The sequence below is a fragment of the Colossoma macropomum genome, unplaced genomic scaffold (assembly GCF_904425465.1).
Source record: "Colossoma macropomum unplaced genomic scaffold, Colossoma_macropomum, whole genome shotgun sequence".
Lineage (NCBI taxonomy): Eukaryota > Metazoa > Chordata > Actinopteri > Characiformes > Serrasalmidae > Colossoma > Colossoma macropomum.
Window position 1 is genome coordinate 1,390,990 of NW_023494795.1, and position 18,055 is coordinate 1,409,044.

The following is an 18,055-nucleotide window of genomic DNA, read 5'->3' on the forward strand; positions in this document are numbered from 1 at the left end:
TGACGAGGTCGACTGTCATGTTCCACTCCTGATCGGGGAAAATGGCCTAGGTGTTTCTCTTGGCCTGATGTGTTTCCTCCCCCCACCTTCCGTGATAATTTACTCAAATACAAAAAAGTACCGTTACAGAGAACACTGTACTGAGTACAGTAATGAGAGTAAATGTAGTTCCTAATTCACACCTCTGTTTAATGCTAGCTGAACCGTGAACGCTTGTAAATGCAATACATTTATACTATCGTGATGTTAATGTTATCTAGCTTTGTAAAAGCATGCTAGTTTCTATTTCTAATTTCAGCTAACCATGGGATTCTGTCTCTATGGGATTTGCAGCGTAATGTTAGCGCCAAGCTAACGGTGGTTTACATTCATTTTTCAACTCTAAGTGTAACTCTAGACAGCTCCAGCTTGTATACTGACTTTTGGAACTTTTAAGACATGAATGTAACATGATTGTATTTTGTATATTGCAGTTTTTCAGTGAATCCTTCAGTAATACTTCAACTGGAAGCATAACAATGAATATTAGAGGATCCTGTTAGCCTGTTAGCTTATGAAGCAACAGCTGTTTATATTTCTGAAAAACTGAAATGAATCATTTGATTATTTTATTAGGCTTTTGACTCTTAAAAACATATTTAAGATGCACTTTAACTACAATTTGAAAATAGTTGTTGTATTTTTTCATCTCCTAATGTGTCTGTGCATATCTATATAATATTTAGAAAATAATATATTTTTAATTCACTTTACAGTATACTGATGTGAATATGTAATTTTGTAAGTTTTGTATTGCATTTAAAAATACAGTACTGTGCCAGTGGCTGGCTTCCTCCAGAACTAAAGTTTTTCTCTTGATTAATGTAGCCTATTTGTAAGGTGTGGTGGGGTTTTTTTTTCAGTTGAACCAGGAGCCTGGAGCAGGGAGTCCCATCTTTCTGCCCTCCGACTCTGAGACTGATTGGTTGTTGGCGAAGATCTTTGTGAGAAATGCGGAGTTTAGTGAACATGAGCTGAACTTCCATCTGCTGCGCACTCACCTGCTGGGCGAGGTCTTCACTGTGGCCATGATACGCAACTTGCCTTCATGTCATCCCCTGTATAAGGTGACCTTTTTTCTCCAGCACTTACACAGCCTAACACTGCGTCCTTGTTTTTAACCAGTATCTCACTGTCAGCTCAGCTGGGATACAACTATAGCATGGATTTATCAAACTGGTACACTCAGCAAAAACAGCAGTACATTAGAAATGTGCACATCATGCATGGACAGTGGGTTAAGTTAGCTGTCCTGTTAGCATTGCTAACACAAGGCCTAGTTACCACCAACTGTGAGTTTCCTCTCGTTACCCCTTGGTCACCTGACTTGCGTACAGTCAAATCTCGTCTTGTATCTGTACGATCAAACTGAATCTTTAGCCCTCAGATTGGACTCTGAAACGATCGGAGACCGTCCGATATTATCAAACATGTTTGATATTTATGACTCAAAACCTTCACGAGTCCTGCAGTGTGAGAAGGTCAGAGATTTACCCAAGGAGCGATTCAAACAACAGCCAATCAGAGAGCTAGAAGAGCGGAAAAACAGGCGAAGAGATGTGCATGAACACCGCCTGAACAGCAGACCGTCAAAACACTCTCAGCTCAGCTGCCAGTTTGTAGTGAAACATTTTTCCAGCTCTCACTGTGATATCAGCGTTTCTCAAGCCCATAATAATCCCCAGTTTGCGCTTTCGATCTGCATAAAAGTACAAACAGGTCCAGTCCAGTACATTTAGCTTTGTTTGTATCTTGTGATCTGAGGAGTTCTGGGAGTTTGAGTTCTTATTCGTAGCCCAAACTCGTTGTGTGTGTTATTCTCTCTCTTTGCCCTGTCGTCTAGTGTGAGCACCATCATGACAAAAAGACAGCAAGTTCTGGGACAAACGAACGTTAAGTTTGTGACGCTCTCCGTTTTAGAAATCTGTCAAGCTTTTAAAAGTCGTGTAGTGAACGTCCAGCCCTACAGTAAAAGGCTTTTTCACTCTTCATCTTCCAGCTCCTGCTGCCCCACACTCGCTACACGCTCCAGATCAACATCATGGCCAGGAATCGGCTGATCTCGGTGGACGGGTATTTCGCTAAGGTGCACATCTTTGCTCTGACGATATTCTACACTACAGTGTAGACATCTAGTAATGTTTATAGCACTTGATAGCAGCAAGTTTTCTTTTTTAATGATGCTTTTCCTCACCATATAGTGCACTGCCATTGGGAAGTCTATGACCATCCTCCTGAAAAGAGCAGCCTCTTCTCTGACGTACAGCTCCCTCTGTCTGCCGGATGATATCAAGGAGAGGGGATTGGAGACGATTCCCAATTACTACTACAGAGATGATGGTCTGGACCTGTGGAACATCATTTACAAGTATGGGCAAGAAAATTCTTTGGGGGCAGATTTACTAACGTTCTGCACCTTTTACAGTTTGCCGCTAAAAAGTGGCTGTCGTGATTTACTAAATAGGCGCAATGGCCCTTTATTGTGCATAAAACGGTCAAACTGGTCAAAAATCTGGAGAAAATAAGTAATTTCAAGCTAATGAGTCACAGTTTTAATCTGTAATCTCCAGAGCAACTTACAGGGTGCTTTGTTGTCGTTCGGAGAATGTATGCTAGCTGGTCCAAACTACTCTTAAGCTACAAGGGCCTAGAAAGAAAGAGACAAAATACAAAATACAGTAGTAAGATATAACGTAAGTTTCCAATTAATGCCTTCACAAAGAGACTTTTGGAAGTTGAGGGATCAACAAAATATGTTTTTTTTAAACATCTTTTTTCGTACAAAAAGCATGCAAGTCAAACACACGGTTATATTGCACTATTCATATGTTAGTTATGAAGTTGCATCTGTGTTCATTTGCAAGAAACCTGCTAAAATGGCTGCCCCCACCAGCGCAAAGGGTCAGTAGACTGTCTGTAATTTGCGCCTCTCTTAGTAAATCTGCCCCTTTGTGAGCGATATGATCATAAGAAGGATGAAGTGTTTATCATTATCGCTTTAGCAATAACTTTCTTTCTTCTCTAGGTTTGTGTTTGGATTTGTGTCGCATTACTACAGCGATCAAGACGTCCAGGAAGACAAGGAGCTACAGGCTTGGCTTACCGAGATAAGAGAAAACGCCTTACTGGACAACAGTGAAGCTGGTATGTTTTTGTTGTTGTTGTTGTTTTTCTTTGTGTATTTGTTTCCAAATCCTGCTTTAAAACCTTTCCACTCACCTCCCTTTAAGGATTTCCAGAGGATTTCTCCACCGTCAAAGAGCTGGCTAAGTTTGTGACCATGGTGATCTTCACAGTGTCTGTCCAACATGCTGCGGTCAACAACGGCCAGGTTTTGAAATATTTTGCCTGAATTTAGATCTAATATACTAATGTAAACAATACTGCCTGACCCTTATACCACCTCTGCCCTCTCAGTTTGACTTCGGGGGATGGATGCCTAACTTTCCAAGCTCTCTCCAATGTCCACCACCTAGCCATAAAGGAAGCACCACAAAGGACTTCCTTCTTGCGGCCTTACCTGATGTCAGAACCACGGTTCACACAATGGCTGTTGTCTACTTGCTGAGCCAGGGCTCCTCTGATCGGGTGAGTCTATACACTCCACTACAATGCACAAATAGCACCAAAGGACATGATGATGAATGTAAAATAAAGGAACGGAAAAGGTGAGAAAACAGATCAGATCAGAACATGATAAGATCTTTATCCTGAGTGCTTTTCATCACTGACCTATGACAGAATTCGCAGATAATCCAATGACCTTAATCTGTTCATCAGTGCTAAATAAGCCATAAACATTGTTCTGTTGTACTTTCTCAGTATCCGCTTGGACATTACCCCGAAGAGCTGTTCAGTGAGGAGACGGCACTGAAACTGATAACCCAGTTTAAAAAAGATCTGCAAGATCTTGAGAAGAAAATTGATACCAGGAACAAGAAGCTTGATCTGCCGTACACATACCTGAACCCACGAAATGTGGACAACAGTGTTGCCATTTAGAGTGAGGGTCTCAAAAGAGTCTTTGACTTGATCATGTGTTTTTCTTCTGTTAGCACTAACCACATCACTAACCACATCCCTGACCACTCCTTAACGTACAGAACCCTCAACAAATATCAGCACCCATCAGAGCATGAACAAAATGGGCTGTAAAAATGACTTTATTTACTATTTATTATTACTATTTCTATTCCTACTATCCTTTTTTGTGCCACAGTTGTTGGCACTGCTTCATTTAATCCTTTGTGCCGCCTCCCTTTGCCAAGATAACAGGTCTGAGTCTTCTCCTATTATGCTTAATGAGACTGGAGAACACATGTTGAAGGATCTGAGACCAGTCCTCCATACAGAACCTCTCCAGATCCTTCAGATTCTGAGATCCATGCATGAGGACTCTCCTTTTCAGCTCATCCCACAGGTTTTCTATGGGGTTTAGGTCATTGGACTGGGAAGGCCATGGCAAAACCTTAATTCTGTGGTCAGTGAGTGACTGTTATGTTAATTTTGAGCTGTGTTTTGGATCATTGTCCTGCTGAAAGATCTAATCACAGCCCAGTTTAAGCTTCCTGGCTAAGGCAGGTTTTGATTTAATATCTGCTGGTAGTTGATGGGGTCCATGATAGTATGTATCTGAACAAGATGTTCAGGGCCTTTAGAAGACAAACAGCCCTTCTTTGGCCACTTGAACCATGCTCCTCACTGTATGTGGGGTCAGTATAGACATACGTCCTCTTCCCAGCAGATTCTTAACATCTCCAGTTGTTTTACGCTTCTTAATTGTTGCCCTGATAGTGGAAATGGGCAGTTTCGACTCCTTGGCTATTTTTTTGGCCATTTTCCAATTTGTGCAGCTCAACAACCTTTTATCAGACATCACTGCTGTTTTCTCTGGTCTTTCTCATAGTGATGGATGACTGAGGGAATCTGGCCTGTGTGTCACCTCATAGTTATACCCCAGCGAAAGTCATGTCATTTAAGTGTTTGTAACTCATGAGAACTTCTGAATTGTCTATATTTATAGAAATTTGAGAAGTTAAACATGAATTTCATAAAAAAGTTTTTTTTCTCCCTTCCATTGTTGTACTTCAAATAAAGGTCAGATCTTGGTTAATGTTTTGAAGGAATGATCAAAAGCATAAGCTATAAAGAACTTTTTTTACAGCCTGTTTTACTTATGTTACCAGAGGCGCCAGTATTTCTGGAAAGACTTGATCATATGGAAAGGCCTTTTGAGAGGTGAAGGGTTGTCTCTTTTAGTACTAACAAATAACCTATAATACCATGAAATGTTTATGCAAGGAAAAAAAAAACATTTGATTTTGTTTACTTATCACTATATATTAATGTGTTCTGTTATATTTCAACAATAAATTTAACAGAAACAGAAAAGAAAGTCGACCATAATTATTTTGTTCAATGGCTTTAACACATTATAACCCTCACAGTTCATCACAACTGTTTCTTGAAATCACAGTTGTTTCTTAAAGGGGAATTCCACTGACTTTTTACTGATTTGCAGTGGTTGAGCTGTAATCAAAGTCATTCACGACATCTTACCAAGATGTTGTTATAGTGATGCTGATAGGAACCAGGTGTTGTGATGTATACAATGCAAATATAGGCATTTTATTTACTATCCCAAACTATCAATGAACACGTGTCTCCTGAATTTTCAAATATAATTTTGATGTAAAACAGCGATAAATTGGAAGAAAATAAGTAACTATTGTGTCTCACAACACCCTGCATGTACCTCTCCACAATGAATGGGTGTAAAAAATATGTTGCAGTCCAAAACCTTCTCAAAAATAATGTGAAGCAGTGTCTCGAGCATCGGACAGTGGATTTGTAACCATTTCAATGTAACCATCTGTTAGGGAGCTTTTAGAGGCATTAAATCTGGCTCCAGTCACCACCACTGTTAACAATTCTGAGATTGTAAGTTTCTCTGAAATAGAGAATTTCACATCAAAACACTCTGAATCACTCTGTTTATATCTGAATCATTTAATAACGCAGAAATTTTGAATAAATGGTGGAATTCCGGGCGGCACGGTGGCGCAGTGGGTAGCGCTGTCGCCTCACAGCAAGAAGGGCCTGGGTTCGATTCCCGGCCGGGTGACCAGGGTCGTTTCTGTGTGGAGTTTGCATGTTCTCCCCAGGTCTGCGTGGGTTTCCTCCCACAGTCCAAAAACATGCAGTCAGGCCAATTGGACATGCTAAATTGCCCTGAGGTGTGAGTGTGTGTGTGGATGTATGCGTCTGTTTGTCTGCCCTGCGATGGACTGGCGACCTGTCCAGGGTGTATCCTGCTTTCTGCCCGATGACAGCTGGGATAGGCTCCAGCACCCCACCGTGACCCAGAAGGATAAGCAGTTTAGATGATGGATGGTGGAATTCCCCTTTAACTACAGAGAACACACATGCACACACACACACAGATGTTCCCCACCATCCCAGAATCCAGCATAGAGAGGCTGAGTGAATGAGGTGTGGACTGTGTGTAGGAGGGTCATTGTGATCCACATACACTCCTATTCTGGAGGATGATGAGGCTGAATGTAACAGCGTCCACTCACACTCTCCTTACACAACACCTGCTGTCTGTGGCAAATCTCTCTGGATGATCAGAGTAACGCTGATTTATCTATCTGTTTGTCGTCACTCTGTTCTCCTCAGACTGAGGTAAGGATGCTCTGTGTTGGGATCCAGATCCATTTTATTTATTTATTTATTTTGATTCACAGAATCCAGCTACTTAAAGAAACTGCACTTATCAACATTTTCCTCCATCTACATATCTACAACCTTGTGTTTCCCAAAAAGTAACTTTACACAAAAAGCAAAAAACTTTATTAGTAAACGTAAGTTAATAAAGCAATAAGCCACGAGAGGCCGAGTTTTAGAACACCCTTCCCCATGATAAAATCGCAGTAACGTGCTGCCTCAAGTGACTTATTGCTTTTATAAAACGGTGGCTAACATAAAATATGGTAAAACACACATTTTTTCAGAAAATAATTGAAGTTATTATTAATAGTAATTGACATAAACAAGTATTCCGCCAAGACACGTAGGACATTTAGCGTGTGCTATCAAAGCTGTGTTTGCTAGTCATGTACTGGCTAGCGCTAAAATTGTCAGAACAGTGCTGAACTACTGAAACAGACACTACTGAAAGATTTAGGAAAGTTTGGGCAGTGTTGTGTTTGTTTTGTTAGTGACAAAATGGATCGTTCAGTCATTTATGTTAAAAAAAATGAACGTAAGTACGTTATAGGGTCACTTAGATCAAAAGGATTTTAGTCTAAATTCCATGTCAGTTAAAAGTCAAATGTGCTTTCAACTCCATATGAATCCACATACAAGGTTGAGTAGAAACAGAATACACGGAACAGCATTAGGTAGTCAGGACACAATTAAAGCGTAACTGTATTGCTTTCAAATTACATAAAAAGGCAGTAATTAGATTACAGATACATTATGAAAATAGAATGAATTTCCTGCAAGATTTCATTAAAACTGCATACAAACACGCTTGTCGGGTTAGAGAACCAGCCTTGTGACCGGAAGGTCGCCAGTTCGATCCCCTCAGCTGACAGTACGTGACTGCCCTTAAGCAAGGCACCTAACCCCCAACTGCCCCCCGGGCACTGTGGACAGGACTGCCCACCGCTCTGGGCAAGTGTGCTCACTGCCCCCTAGTGTGTGTCTGTTCACTAGTGTGTATGTGGTGTTTCACTGCATGGACGGGTTAAATGGGGAGGTCTAATTCCGATGTGTTCAGACACAGTTGGCTAAAAGGTTAATTTCATTCATTCATATGTCACATGAATGTTGCTGATTTGAAGAGTTTTTCATTTTGTGAATTTTAACTTCCCAGATTTTAATGATGAAGTGAGCTAACATTAACTAACAGATCCAAAACAGTTCTTGTGTGCAGTAAAGTTGGTTTCATTTTCGCATATATAATTTCTTTTTTCAGTACTTTTAGAATGGCGCGGGCAAAATGTTAAAATGTGCAAAAGTTCTCTTGCAACTAATGAATGCAATTCATACTTTTTTTTTTCATTTTTTTTATTACATACATGTTCCACACACAAGTCCATATTTGTTAAATAAAGCATCAGCATCATTAACTAATTCAGAACAGCGCCAACCAGAATAAAAGAAATGCATGTATGAAATCATGTAAGGGGAATGATAGACAGCAGTATTGAGAAAGAATGGCTTCAGTGTAGAAGAGCTTCCCATGGAACATAGCATAGTGTACCATGAGAACATATTAGAAGAAATGGGAGGGGGGATAGCAGCAATTTCACATTGGATGTTCTTCCGGATGGCATCCATCATGAGAAGCGATCAGCGGTCGTTTCCAGTTTCCGTACCATCTTCTGAACAACACGTTTACACAGCAGGTAAAAGTGGCCCAAATCCGATTTTCCCACCAAATCTGATTTTTTTGTTTGGCTGGTCAAATTGTCTTTTAAATGTGACCTGCTTGTGACATCAGTCTGAACAGATCAGCTCCTAAACCGCCCCGCATGCGCAAAAGAACAATGCTTCACGTGGCTCATCCAGAGGTAAACAATCATGACGGCCAGCGAACGCCAATCGCTCCCGGAGAGTTCAGTTTCGTCTTCGCCAGCATCACAGGGGCGATTATTCGCATTTGGCCGTTTCGTACGAAACCTCTTCGAACACAGAGCGGTTGCGATGAGTCTCTTCTAACTTTTTGGTACAGAAACATCAGCCCAAATGTTTAAGAGTCTCAGCAGCGTGAAATTATGATGAATGTTGAGTAGGACTGACGTAAAAGTCGCATGAATTCCGATCTGTCGCATCGCTGCACATCGGTTACGTATCGGATTTCAGTACCACATATGAAAGCACGTGAAATCAGAATTGAAAATGTCAGATTCAGTGCGTTTTTTGCTCTTCACACTGACACACAGACACACATCTGTGTCACATATGAAGAAAAAGATGGGATTTTTACCACTTTTACCTGTAAACATAGCCTTTGAGGGTACATCACGAATGTTTCTTCCTAAATTCACTCTGATATCACTTAAACGAATTGATGACCCAATAGGTTCGCACCATGAAGACACGCTGCTGAATACTGTACACCACCATCCTGATGAGAAGTCGAGTGACTGAGTGAAGGGCTACAGGGGTATGCACCCGGAACTTGCAAAGGGAGGTTAAACGTAGCTCAACGCTCTGATTCAGGGGCATCCCGGCTTGTTCGAAGCTCCATATACTGGAGAGCACATTTCACGTTGTTTTGTTCAGATTGCTTCATCCTATCGAGAGTTATTACAGAATATTCAGGGCCTCTTTCGAGTGAATCTCCCTGTATAACATGCTTTTAATATCTTGGATCACATAATTTTACACTTGTTCCAAAACCACGAACCCAGAATCCAGCATAGAGAGGCTGAGTGAATGTGGTGTGGACTGTGTGTAGGAGGGTCATTGTGTCAGAGACACTGTAGAAGGAAAGAGTTCCTGCACTGTGATCCACATACACTCCTATTCTGGAGGATGAAGAGGCTGAGATCTCAGTCCCGACATTGTTGTGCCAGAAAGAGAAGAACGAAGAACAATCCAGACACCAGGATTGATTGTTGAGTCCAAACCTGCTCTCATGACCATTTCCTTTCCTGCTGATTCCTTTATATGAGACTGCTATGGTCACTCCCAATTCCTCACTGCTCCACTCAACCTCCCAGTAACAGCGTCCACTCACACTCTCTCTACACAACACCTGAAACCATTGGTTAAATCTCTCTGGATGATCAAACAATGGCTGGGTACATCCACCCCTTGTCACCACTCTGTTCTCCTCAGACAGAATGAGGATACGATGTGCTGTGTTGGGATCCAGAGTCAGATGACGGTAATCTAGAAAAAAAAAGAAAGAATGTGAACATTGTAGGTGTTTATACACAGTATGTAATTATTTAGGGAAAAAAAAAACATGTATGTGTTTGTTTCTCTTCTTGAACATTTATACACTGACATGCCAAAAGTCACGGGATAGCAGTACCTAAATTGATAATGAAGTGGCGTTACCTCAGGGGACGGCTTGGGAATGCCCACACCTGTAAAAGTTGTGAGGTGTTATCTTGTGAGTGAGGTTGAACACTGGCCAGCGTGCTCACAGCAACAACGTGGCATGACGGATGGGAAATTCCATTGCCGAAGTTGTACAAGCATTTAACATTCCTTGATCCACGTGTGAACTGGGAGTATGCCATAGAAGGCATTACCATGCACAGTGGACAGCGCAGTGGCCGCCCAGGGGTGCTTAATGATCAATAGAATTGTCTGTGCGAACAGACAATCGACCCACACGCATATCCCGCAGGTCAGTGCAGCGTTCTTCAGTTTCCATGGGATGAGAAAGCAGAAGACCCACCAGAGTGCCTCTGTTAACACCACGACACCAGACACAGCGCCTACCCTGATCTTGTGAGGTTGCTAACTGGACCCTAGAAGGCTGGCAACATGTGGCGTGGTCCGATGAGTCATGGTATCAATTGTATTGGGCTGATGGTAGGGTTTGTGTGGCGTAGACCCCATGAAGCCATGGACCCCCACTGTCAGCAAGACACTGTGCAGGCTGGTGGTGGTTCCATACTGGTGTGGGGTGTGTTCTCATGACATAAGTCAATTGGTCCACCTGAACACGTCACTGACTGGTGAGCGCTACATTTCACTGCTTGGTCACCATTTGCAGCCCTTCCTAAACTTTATGTACCCCCACAATGATGGGACATTCCAGCAGGATAATGCATCATGCCATCGGGCCCAAGTTGTCCAGAATTGGTTCTAGGAGCATTCTTGAGAGTTCTGATGAATGATATGGTCTGCACGTTTGCCCCAACCGAGTCTTTGTGGGATGTGGTGAAGAGGTCCATTCATCCAGACGGCATGGCTCAACATCCCTCCAGACGTCTTCTGTCCACTTGTCGAATCGATGCCATGTCGAGTTGCTTAACTTTGCGTGGCTAGAGGGGGTCTTACATGATACAAGTTCCTGTCCTATGACTTTTGGCATATCAGTGTATACCATAGTTTAAATGTTACCCCATGTCCCAAAGTAAAAATGGTACGTTCAGATTTAGACAGGTAATAAAAACGTGTTTGTGTGTATTAGTGCAGTTGTATTGTGTGAGACAAAACATCTGGATTTTGAACAGTAGATAAACTTACATTAAAAAAATAGAAAATGAACAGCATTTTATTCACATAAGTTCACCCAGGAAAAGTATAACAATCTGTGCTTGAAAAATAAATGGGGGTCCACACATCAGCACAGCATGCACTATACAGACAGGCAACAAATAACTTGGTTTATACCTTATGACTACACAAACCAACCCATATCGCAGGAGCACACAAGAAAAAGCAAATTCAGTCTTCTTGGGTTAACTGTATGTTATTAATGGTAACATCCATCACCTAACAACCACCTGCAAGACGTGGTAGACCACCAAAACTGTCCCCATCAGATGAACAGCACTTCAACAGTGTTTCTGTCCATCCTTCCACTATGAGAAGACAACTCAGCATAATGGGTCTGAAAGGATGTGTAGCTGTCAAGAAGCCTCACTGAGAAAAGGAGATGGACACATCAAACAAAGAAGCTGAACTGACCACCCCAGAGTCCAGACCTCAACATCACTGAAAGTGTGTATGACTTGGATCGTTAGAGGCAGAAAGTGACGCCAACTTCGAAGACTGAACTTTGGTGGTGTGGAAAAATATCCCTGCAGATTTCTTGGAAAAACAGAAAGAGGCTGAAGAGGCTGCTTTAACCTCATTTTTCCCAAAGGTCAACTGAGGGTGCAGGATTTCAAACTGAGGGTGCAAAGCATGCACTCCGAGACTTTTTATAGACTACAAACTATCAACCTCAAAATAGTTTATATTCAAAGGAACCCAAATGAGATGTGTACACTAAAAACCAAATGTTTTTACTGCCTGAATGCTTCTGTAAAGAGCCGTTATATGCAAATATCGACTCTGTGTGTGTGTGTGTGTGTGTGTGTGTGTGTGTGTGTGTGTGTGTGTGTTGTATACATACACTGTAGAAAATCTTCTCTTGTCTTTGGTTCTGAGCGTAACAATATCGTAGTCGGGGCATCTGTAAATACACAAAAAAACAACATGTTAAAAAAGCTCTATAAACTCTTTAAGTGTTTGGAGTGATACAGTTTGTTACCTCTGACTGAAGAATCTCTCTCTGACTCTCACTTTGTCTGTGTGTCTGTCTCTCTTATATTATTATCTATATTAATATCTTTGGTTTAAATAAAATCATAATATAATCCTTTTAAATATCTAAGGTCTAAACAGCAGCACTGCTGTGTCTGATCCGCTCGTACCAGCACAACACACACTAACACACCACCACCACGTCAGTGTTACTGCAGTGCTGAGAATGATCCAACACCCAAATAGTACCTGCTCTTTGAGGGTCCATGGGGGTCCTGACCACTGAAGAACAGGGTAAAAGGGGGCTAACAAAATATGCAGAGAAACAGATGGACTACAGTCTGTAACTGTAGAACTACAAAGTGCACCTATGTAGTAAGTGGAGCTGAAAAAAATGGACAATAAGCATAAAAACAAAGAGGGGGTCTTAATGTTACGCCTGATTGGTGTGTATATATATATATATATATATATATATATATATATATATATATATATATACCACAAAAGTAAACAATTTCTATTAGTCTTGGGAGATCTCATAGGTTTCTTATTTTGAGAAACAGCAATACAAAATTCCTTCACTATGTTTCTTCTCTTACCATGTGGAGAGATTTTACTGAATTCCTGCTTGCAGAATTCCTCTAGTCTCTCTTTCAGATCAGAGAGAGATTTCCTCACTCCATCAAATGAGGGATGTTGATGGACAGTGATGCTGGGTGAGTCCTCAGATCCAGAAGAGACACAGAGAGACTGGAAACTCTACAGAGAGAAAAGTGTAATGCAGAAATCAGACAGATATTACTGTTTCCTTAGTGAACTTTAAAAGGAAGAGTTTCAGAACCTTTCTGAGTTCCAGGTCTCTCTGTAGATCAGACAGTGATTGTTACCTGGAGGAAATGTATGTGATCCTCTGTGTGTGAAAGCTGCTCCAGCTCAGTGTCTCTCCTCTTTAGATCAGCAATCTCCTGCTTCAGTTGCTCCAGGAGTTCTTCAGCTCCACTCAGTTCAGCCTCCTCCTGAGCTCTGATCAGCTCTGTTACCTCAGAGCGCTTTTTCTCAATGGAGCGGATCAGCTCAGTAAAGATCCTCTCACTGTCCTCCACTGCTGCCCGTGCAGAGCGCTGTTATAACACAGAGACATAATTAAGGTCTATTTAAAGCTCAAGTATCATTTACTCACTGTGAACGTAGATCAGTGTTACCCAGCCCAGTTCTCTAGGATTTCAAGCAACCCACATTTTTGCTCTATCCCAGTTGTTAAGGGGGTCCCAACTACCAGTCTAGAACAGAAAGTTGGACTGAGTTGGTTTGGGAAGCTCATAGGTGAAGTTGAATGTGAATCCTGATCCAAAATCAGATTTGGATCTGAATCAGAAACTAGGTGATGTAATATTTAGCCAGGGTGGTGATGCCAACTTATTAGGCACTGAGCAGCCTGGTGGTGCTTAAATGGCCAGATGTAGCTTACAAATTACTATGCTTTGCAAACAAGGCAAAGCCAACTTTACCCAGAAGCCTCCAAGACCAAATGCAACCATGGCCCCAAGTTCAAAAGAAAACTGTGATTGGACGGTGATTATTTACCACAGTAGAATGCAATGTGTTGAATGAACTGTAATATAATGAAATTTAATGCTTCATGTCATACCAAAAACTCCCTTCTTGGTCGCAACTGTAAACATGAATACCAAAATATATCATTACGATCAGGTTTTGGTCAAAATTCTAGTCAAATATTGTGGTCGTGCTGGCAACCATGTTGTTAATGCAATAATACACTCAAGGCCATGATATATCTCCAATACACCACGGCTATGTGCATATAAAGCACTTTACTTTGCATTCCTGCTAACACTTGTTATTCCCAGTGGACAACATAGATGTGATGTGTCTTTCGTGTTGAATTCTCATTGCAATGTGAAATGACCCAAATACAACCAGTTTTCCACCAACTTTTTTGGAGATTTGAGTTGAGAAAACCACGTCAATATAATGTTGAAATCCATCTGAACCATTTTGTTGAATACTGGTTGAGCAAGCAGTTAGAAACGGTGCCAAATGGTTTCATTTTAAATATAAATAAATTTTGGAATTATACTGGTGTGTAAACATCAACATCATACAGTGTAACTGTCAATTTTCTGCCTTTAACATTGTACAGTTTCTCAAATCCTTCATAAACTTGAGGCACATTTAAATTACTCAGGGTGACAGTTCAGTTAATCTGGTCAGCACTGCTTACCAGTAACAATCCAGAGTCAGTCAAAACTCTTGAGACTTGAGTTCTATGGTAAATCAAAAAGGTAAGGTAAATTAGAACATCCTAACAGTTGGCAAGGTGTTCCTTTCATCAAATGCTGGTCCTTTTTTCCTCTAAACCTACCTTTGATGACTGTGACCAAAACATTCAATTTTTAGTTCATCAGTCCACAGCACTTGTTTCCTAAATGGCTCTGGATTGTCTAGATGTTGTTTTGCATACTTCAGATACTGAATTTAATGTTGAGGTTGCAGGTAAGGTTTCCTTCTAATAGCACTTCACTGCAGATTATGTTTGTGCAAGCAATGCTGCACAACAGAACAGTGTACCACCATTCTTGTGTCAGCTAAACCTTTCTGCAGGTCTTCTGCTGCCATATGGGGGTTTTGCTTTACCTTTCTTGTCTATGAGCAGTTCTAAGACTTCCAGATTTTGCCTTGGCTTCCATAGTTCCCCCTAACTGCTATTTCTTAATAGCATTTTGGACAGTGGCAATTGCAAGCTGGAAGTGTTTTAAAATCTTATTATAGTCTCCCCCTGTTTTGTAGGAATAAACTACCTTCATTTTTAGATCCCCAGCCAACGGCTTAGAGGGGCCCATGGTTGTTGGGTGTTAGCACACGGTTGGAAGTCAGATAATTTATTATGCTCTGGAACTGTCATCAGCTGACAATTCCTAATGACAATTCCTTTGTATATGACACAATAACTATGTTTTCTATGTTTTAATTAACTGTGTATTAATATTTCGCTGCTGTCGGAACAAAACCTCGTATCTCCAAAATGACAGCATTAGAGGAGAAGGAAAAAACATACTTTACTTTTAATGTAAGTCAATGGAACCAGATTTTTTTCCAAGTAATTCTGGGTCATTTTATTTGGTCCATTCATAATGAAATGTTAACACAATGTAAAGAACACAATGTAAGGTGAATCATTTGTGAATGATTCACCTGCAAGATGCGACAGAAGCCGAGAATGACAAGATCTTTAATTCAGTGTTTTCACTCCAGGCTTGGAGCCGCTGCACTGTATAGTTTAGTGTTTCTCTCTGCTGTTCACACCTCGTTCAGCTCAAGAAGGTATTTATTAGCTAATAATATCAGGTATTTCTCCCTTCAACAACAAAATGTGAAATTTGACCAGGGAGGCCTAACTTGCAGCTCTAGCTGCTCCAGCTCACTACTCACCTTAAGAGTGTTCATAGCCTGTTTCTGCTTCTTCATATTTTTCTGTTTCTCCTGGATTTTCTGCCGGATTTTCCTTTGCATCTTCTTAAGCTGAGCCTGGGGGTAAAGAAATGATATTAAGATGTTTATTCTTGAGACTGGTGACCTGTCCAGGGTGTATCCTGCCTTCCACCCAATGACTGTTGGGATAGGCTCCGGTTCCCCCTGCGACCCAGAAGGATAAGCGGCTTAGAAGATGTGTGTGTGTGTTTATCCTTTATGAACTAGATGTGTGTCATGGATCCTCTGGCCAGATATGGAACTCCAGTTCCACCCTGACCCTGTTCCCTTACCCTATATTTCACCTTTGTTTACATTGCACTGTCCTGTCAACATTGTACAGCAGGTCCAACATCCAACTACTTCTGGCTTCTGGTCATTAGAGTTAAATATTAATGAAGATATTGGGTGTTGGTAGGCTAAACATTTGCTAATATGTCTGACTGGTTAATTATTATAGCTAGATAAGGATATATTTGCTTGGCTTTTATAGAAGCACAAACACGGTTTTGTAACCAATAGAAAAAATATAAGAAAAAAGAAACAATTAGAATTAATAAATCTTACTAAAGTTTTCTCAAGGTCTCACCTGTTTTTGGGTTCTCTCTACTGCAGCTGCAGCTATATTGTGGCCTTCATGGTCATGCATCGTACACAAATAGCAGATGCAGCTGTGGTCAGTACGACAGTAGATCTCAATCAGTTTATCATGCTGAGAGCAGATCTTCTCCTGTAGTTTTGAAGAGGCTGTAACCAGCTTGTGTTTGATCAAGGCTGGAATTTCCAGATGAGGTTTAAGATGAGCTTCACAAAGAGACGCTACACACACCAAACAGGACTTGATGGCTTTGCGTTTTCTCCCAGTGCAGAAATCACACTCCACATCTCCAGGTCCAGCGTAACAGTGAGCAGGAGAAGCAGCTTGGAGTTCTGTCTTCTTCAGTTTCTCCACCACTTCAGCCAGCATGTTGTTTCTGCGTAGAACAGGCCTTGGAGTGAAGGTCTCTCTGCACTGGGGGCAGCTGTAGACCCCCCACTGATCATCCTGATCCCAGTGTCCATTAATACACACCATACAGTAACTGTGTCCACAGGAAGTCGTTACTGGATCCTTCAGCAGATCCAGACAGACTGGACAGCTGAACTGGTCCTGATCTACTGAAATACTGGCCTCTGCCATTTTCCTGCACTCACAGCCTGAGAGAGAGCAGCTCTCTGAGATCAGTTTCGTTTCCTCTGAACTGAGCAGGAGTGGCTTCCTGGTTCTGTGTTTGGTGGAGTGTCACAGGGAGAAGGAGTGGTGTGAGAGGAAGAGGAGGAGACTGAGGAAAACAGAGGAAGACAGAGTCTGGATCAGTTTCAAAGCTGTGCAAAGATTTTCCCGAGATCTTCAAAGTAGCATTCCAAAATTATGAATACACCATAAATGTCCAGTGTTGCTCAAACTCAAAAAGTCCCCGTGGCATGTTCTACTCACACGCGTGTCCATTTGTCAGTAACCAGTGGCCAAAGCCATGGTGAAATCCCACCAGGGTCTCCCCAAGCTGGTCCATCATTCTTCAATCCAGGGATGTATGTAAGCATCTTTGGAGCACTTTGGAGCGTTTTCAGTAAATGAGCAAAAACGGTCAACTGCCATCCTTCTTCATTAACATAGTCCACGCTACACATTTCATGATACGGTTTCATAGTTAGTGGGTAACCATTTAGGGATTAAGCAAGGACAAAATGATGAGTGCTGCATTAACTCCTTAGTCATTTAAGTGTTAACTACCGAAAAATACAGTTTAATTACTTTCTAGGTAGTAGTACACAAATGATTAGGGTGGATCAGTATTAATTAAACAACAGTTCCTAAATCGCAAACATCTCCTATAAAGAACTACATACTATGGCTATTTTTTAAGTACCATATATTAATTATCACACCAAAAGTGCTCAATTTATGAAAAGTAATCAAGTATTTTACTGTTTATTAAATAACCAAACACAGAATAAAAATTGCATTACAATTAGATGAAACTGTTAAAGATTCAATTCTGAATGAAAATCAAAATGCAAAGACAAAAGAGACCAAACGAAGGAAAACCAGTGCACACAAAAACATATTCAGTCATCTGTCATCACTGTTTGGTTTCAAATGCATTCAAGAGAATGGCATTATCATTATCTGCTACGTATCCTAACCCTAACCCTCCAAACTGAAAAACCAATTAGCTGGCTGACTAATCTTAGCTAAAAAAGTAGCTAGGCTAGTATGTCACTGTTGTCAGAAGAAAACCTCACATCTCCA

The 18,055-nt window shown here is 41.2% G+C and overlaps 2 protein-coding genes across 5 annotated transcripts in view; one reads left to right on the forward strand and one right to left on the reverse strand.

The window, feature by feature from the left end:
• The window catches only part of LOC118815182 (hydroperoxide isomerase ALOXE3-like), a 99,509-nt gene that overhangs the window by 8,190 nt on the left and 73,264 nt on the right, over window positions 1-18,055 (forward strand). The window contains exons 9-15 of one of the 2 annotated variants that reach the window (XM_036581131.1): window positions 903-1,106; window positions 2,039-2,125; window positions 2,241-2,407; window positions 3,065-3,183; window positions 3,270-3,370; window positions 3,457-3,627; window positions 3,862-5,428. The exons of the other annotated variant lie outside the window; for it this stretch is intronic. Of the exons in view, the coding sequence (XP_036437024.1) occupies window positions 903-1,106; window positions 2,039-2,125; window positions 2,241-2,407; window positions 3,065-3,183; window positions 3,270-3,370; window positions 3,457-3,627; window positions 3,862-4,041 (1,029 nt within the window). The 3' untranslated portion in view covers window positions 4,042-5,428. Of the gene's footprint in view, window positions 1-902; window positions 1,107-2,038; window positions 2,126-2,240; window positions 2,408-3,064; window positions 3,184-3,269; window positions 3,371-3,456; window positions 3,628-3,861; window positions 5,429-18,055 lie in introns of those variants that run through there. 2 annotated transcript variants of the gene reach the window in all.
• Window positions 8,090-17,978, reverse strand: LOC118815187 (tripartite motif-containing protein 16-like protein). 3 transcript variants are annotated; one of them, XM_036581136.1, is made up of 7 exons: window positions 16,352-17,978; window positions 15,724-15,819; window positions 13,161-13,394; window positions 12,873-13,032; window positions 12,140-12,199; window positions 9,390-9,951; window positions 8,090-9,324 (listed from the first exon to the last, which is right to left on the reverse strand). In XM_036581136.1, exons 1-6 carry the CDS (start codon window positions 16,940-16,942, stop codon window positions 9,416-9,418), a joined length of 1,677 nt encoding a protein of 558 aa, XP_036437029.1. In that variant the 5' UTR covers window positions 16,943-17,978; the 3' UTR covers window positions 8,090-9,324; window positions 9,390-9,415. The 3 variants fall into 3 exon arrangements, with proteins under 3 accessions (XP_036437029.1, XP_036437028.1, XP_036437027.1); XM_036581135.1 differs by having other exon boundaries at window positions 8,091-9,951; window positions 16,352-17,084; window positions 17,240-17,978; XM_036581134.1 differs by having other exon boundaries at window positions 8,091-9,951.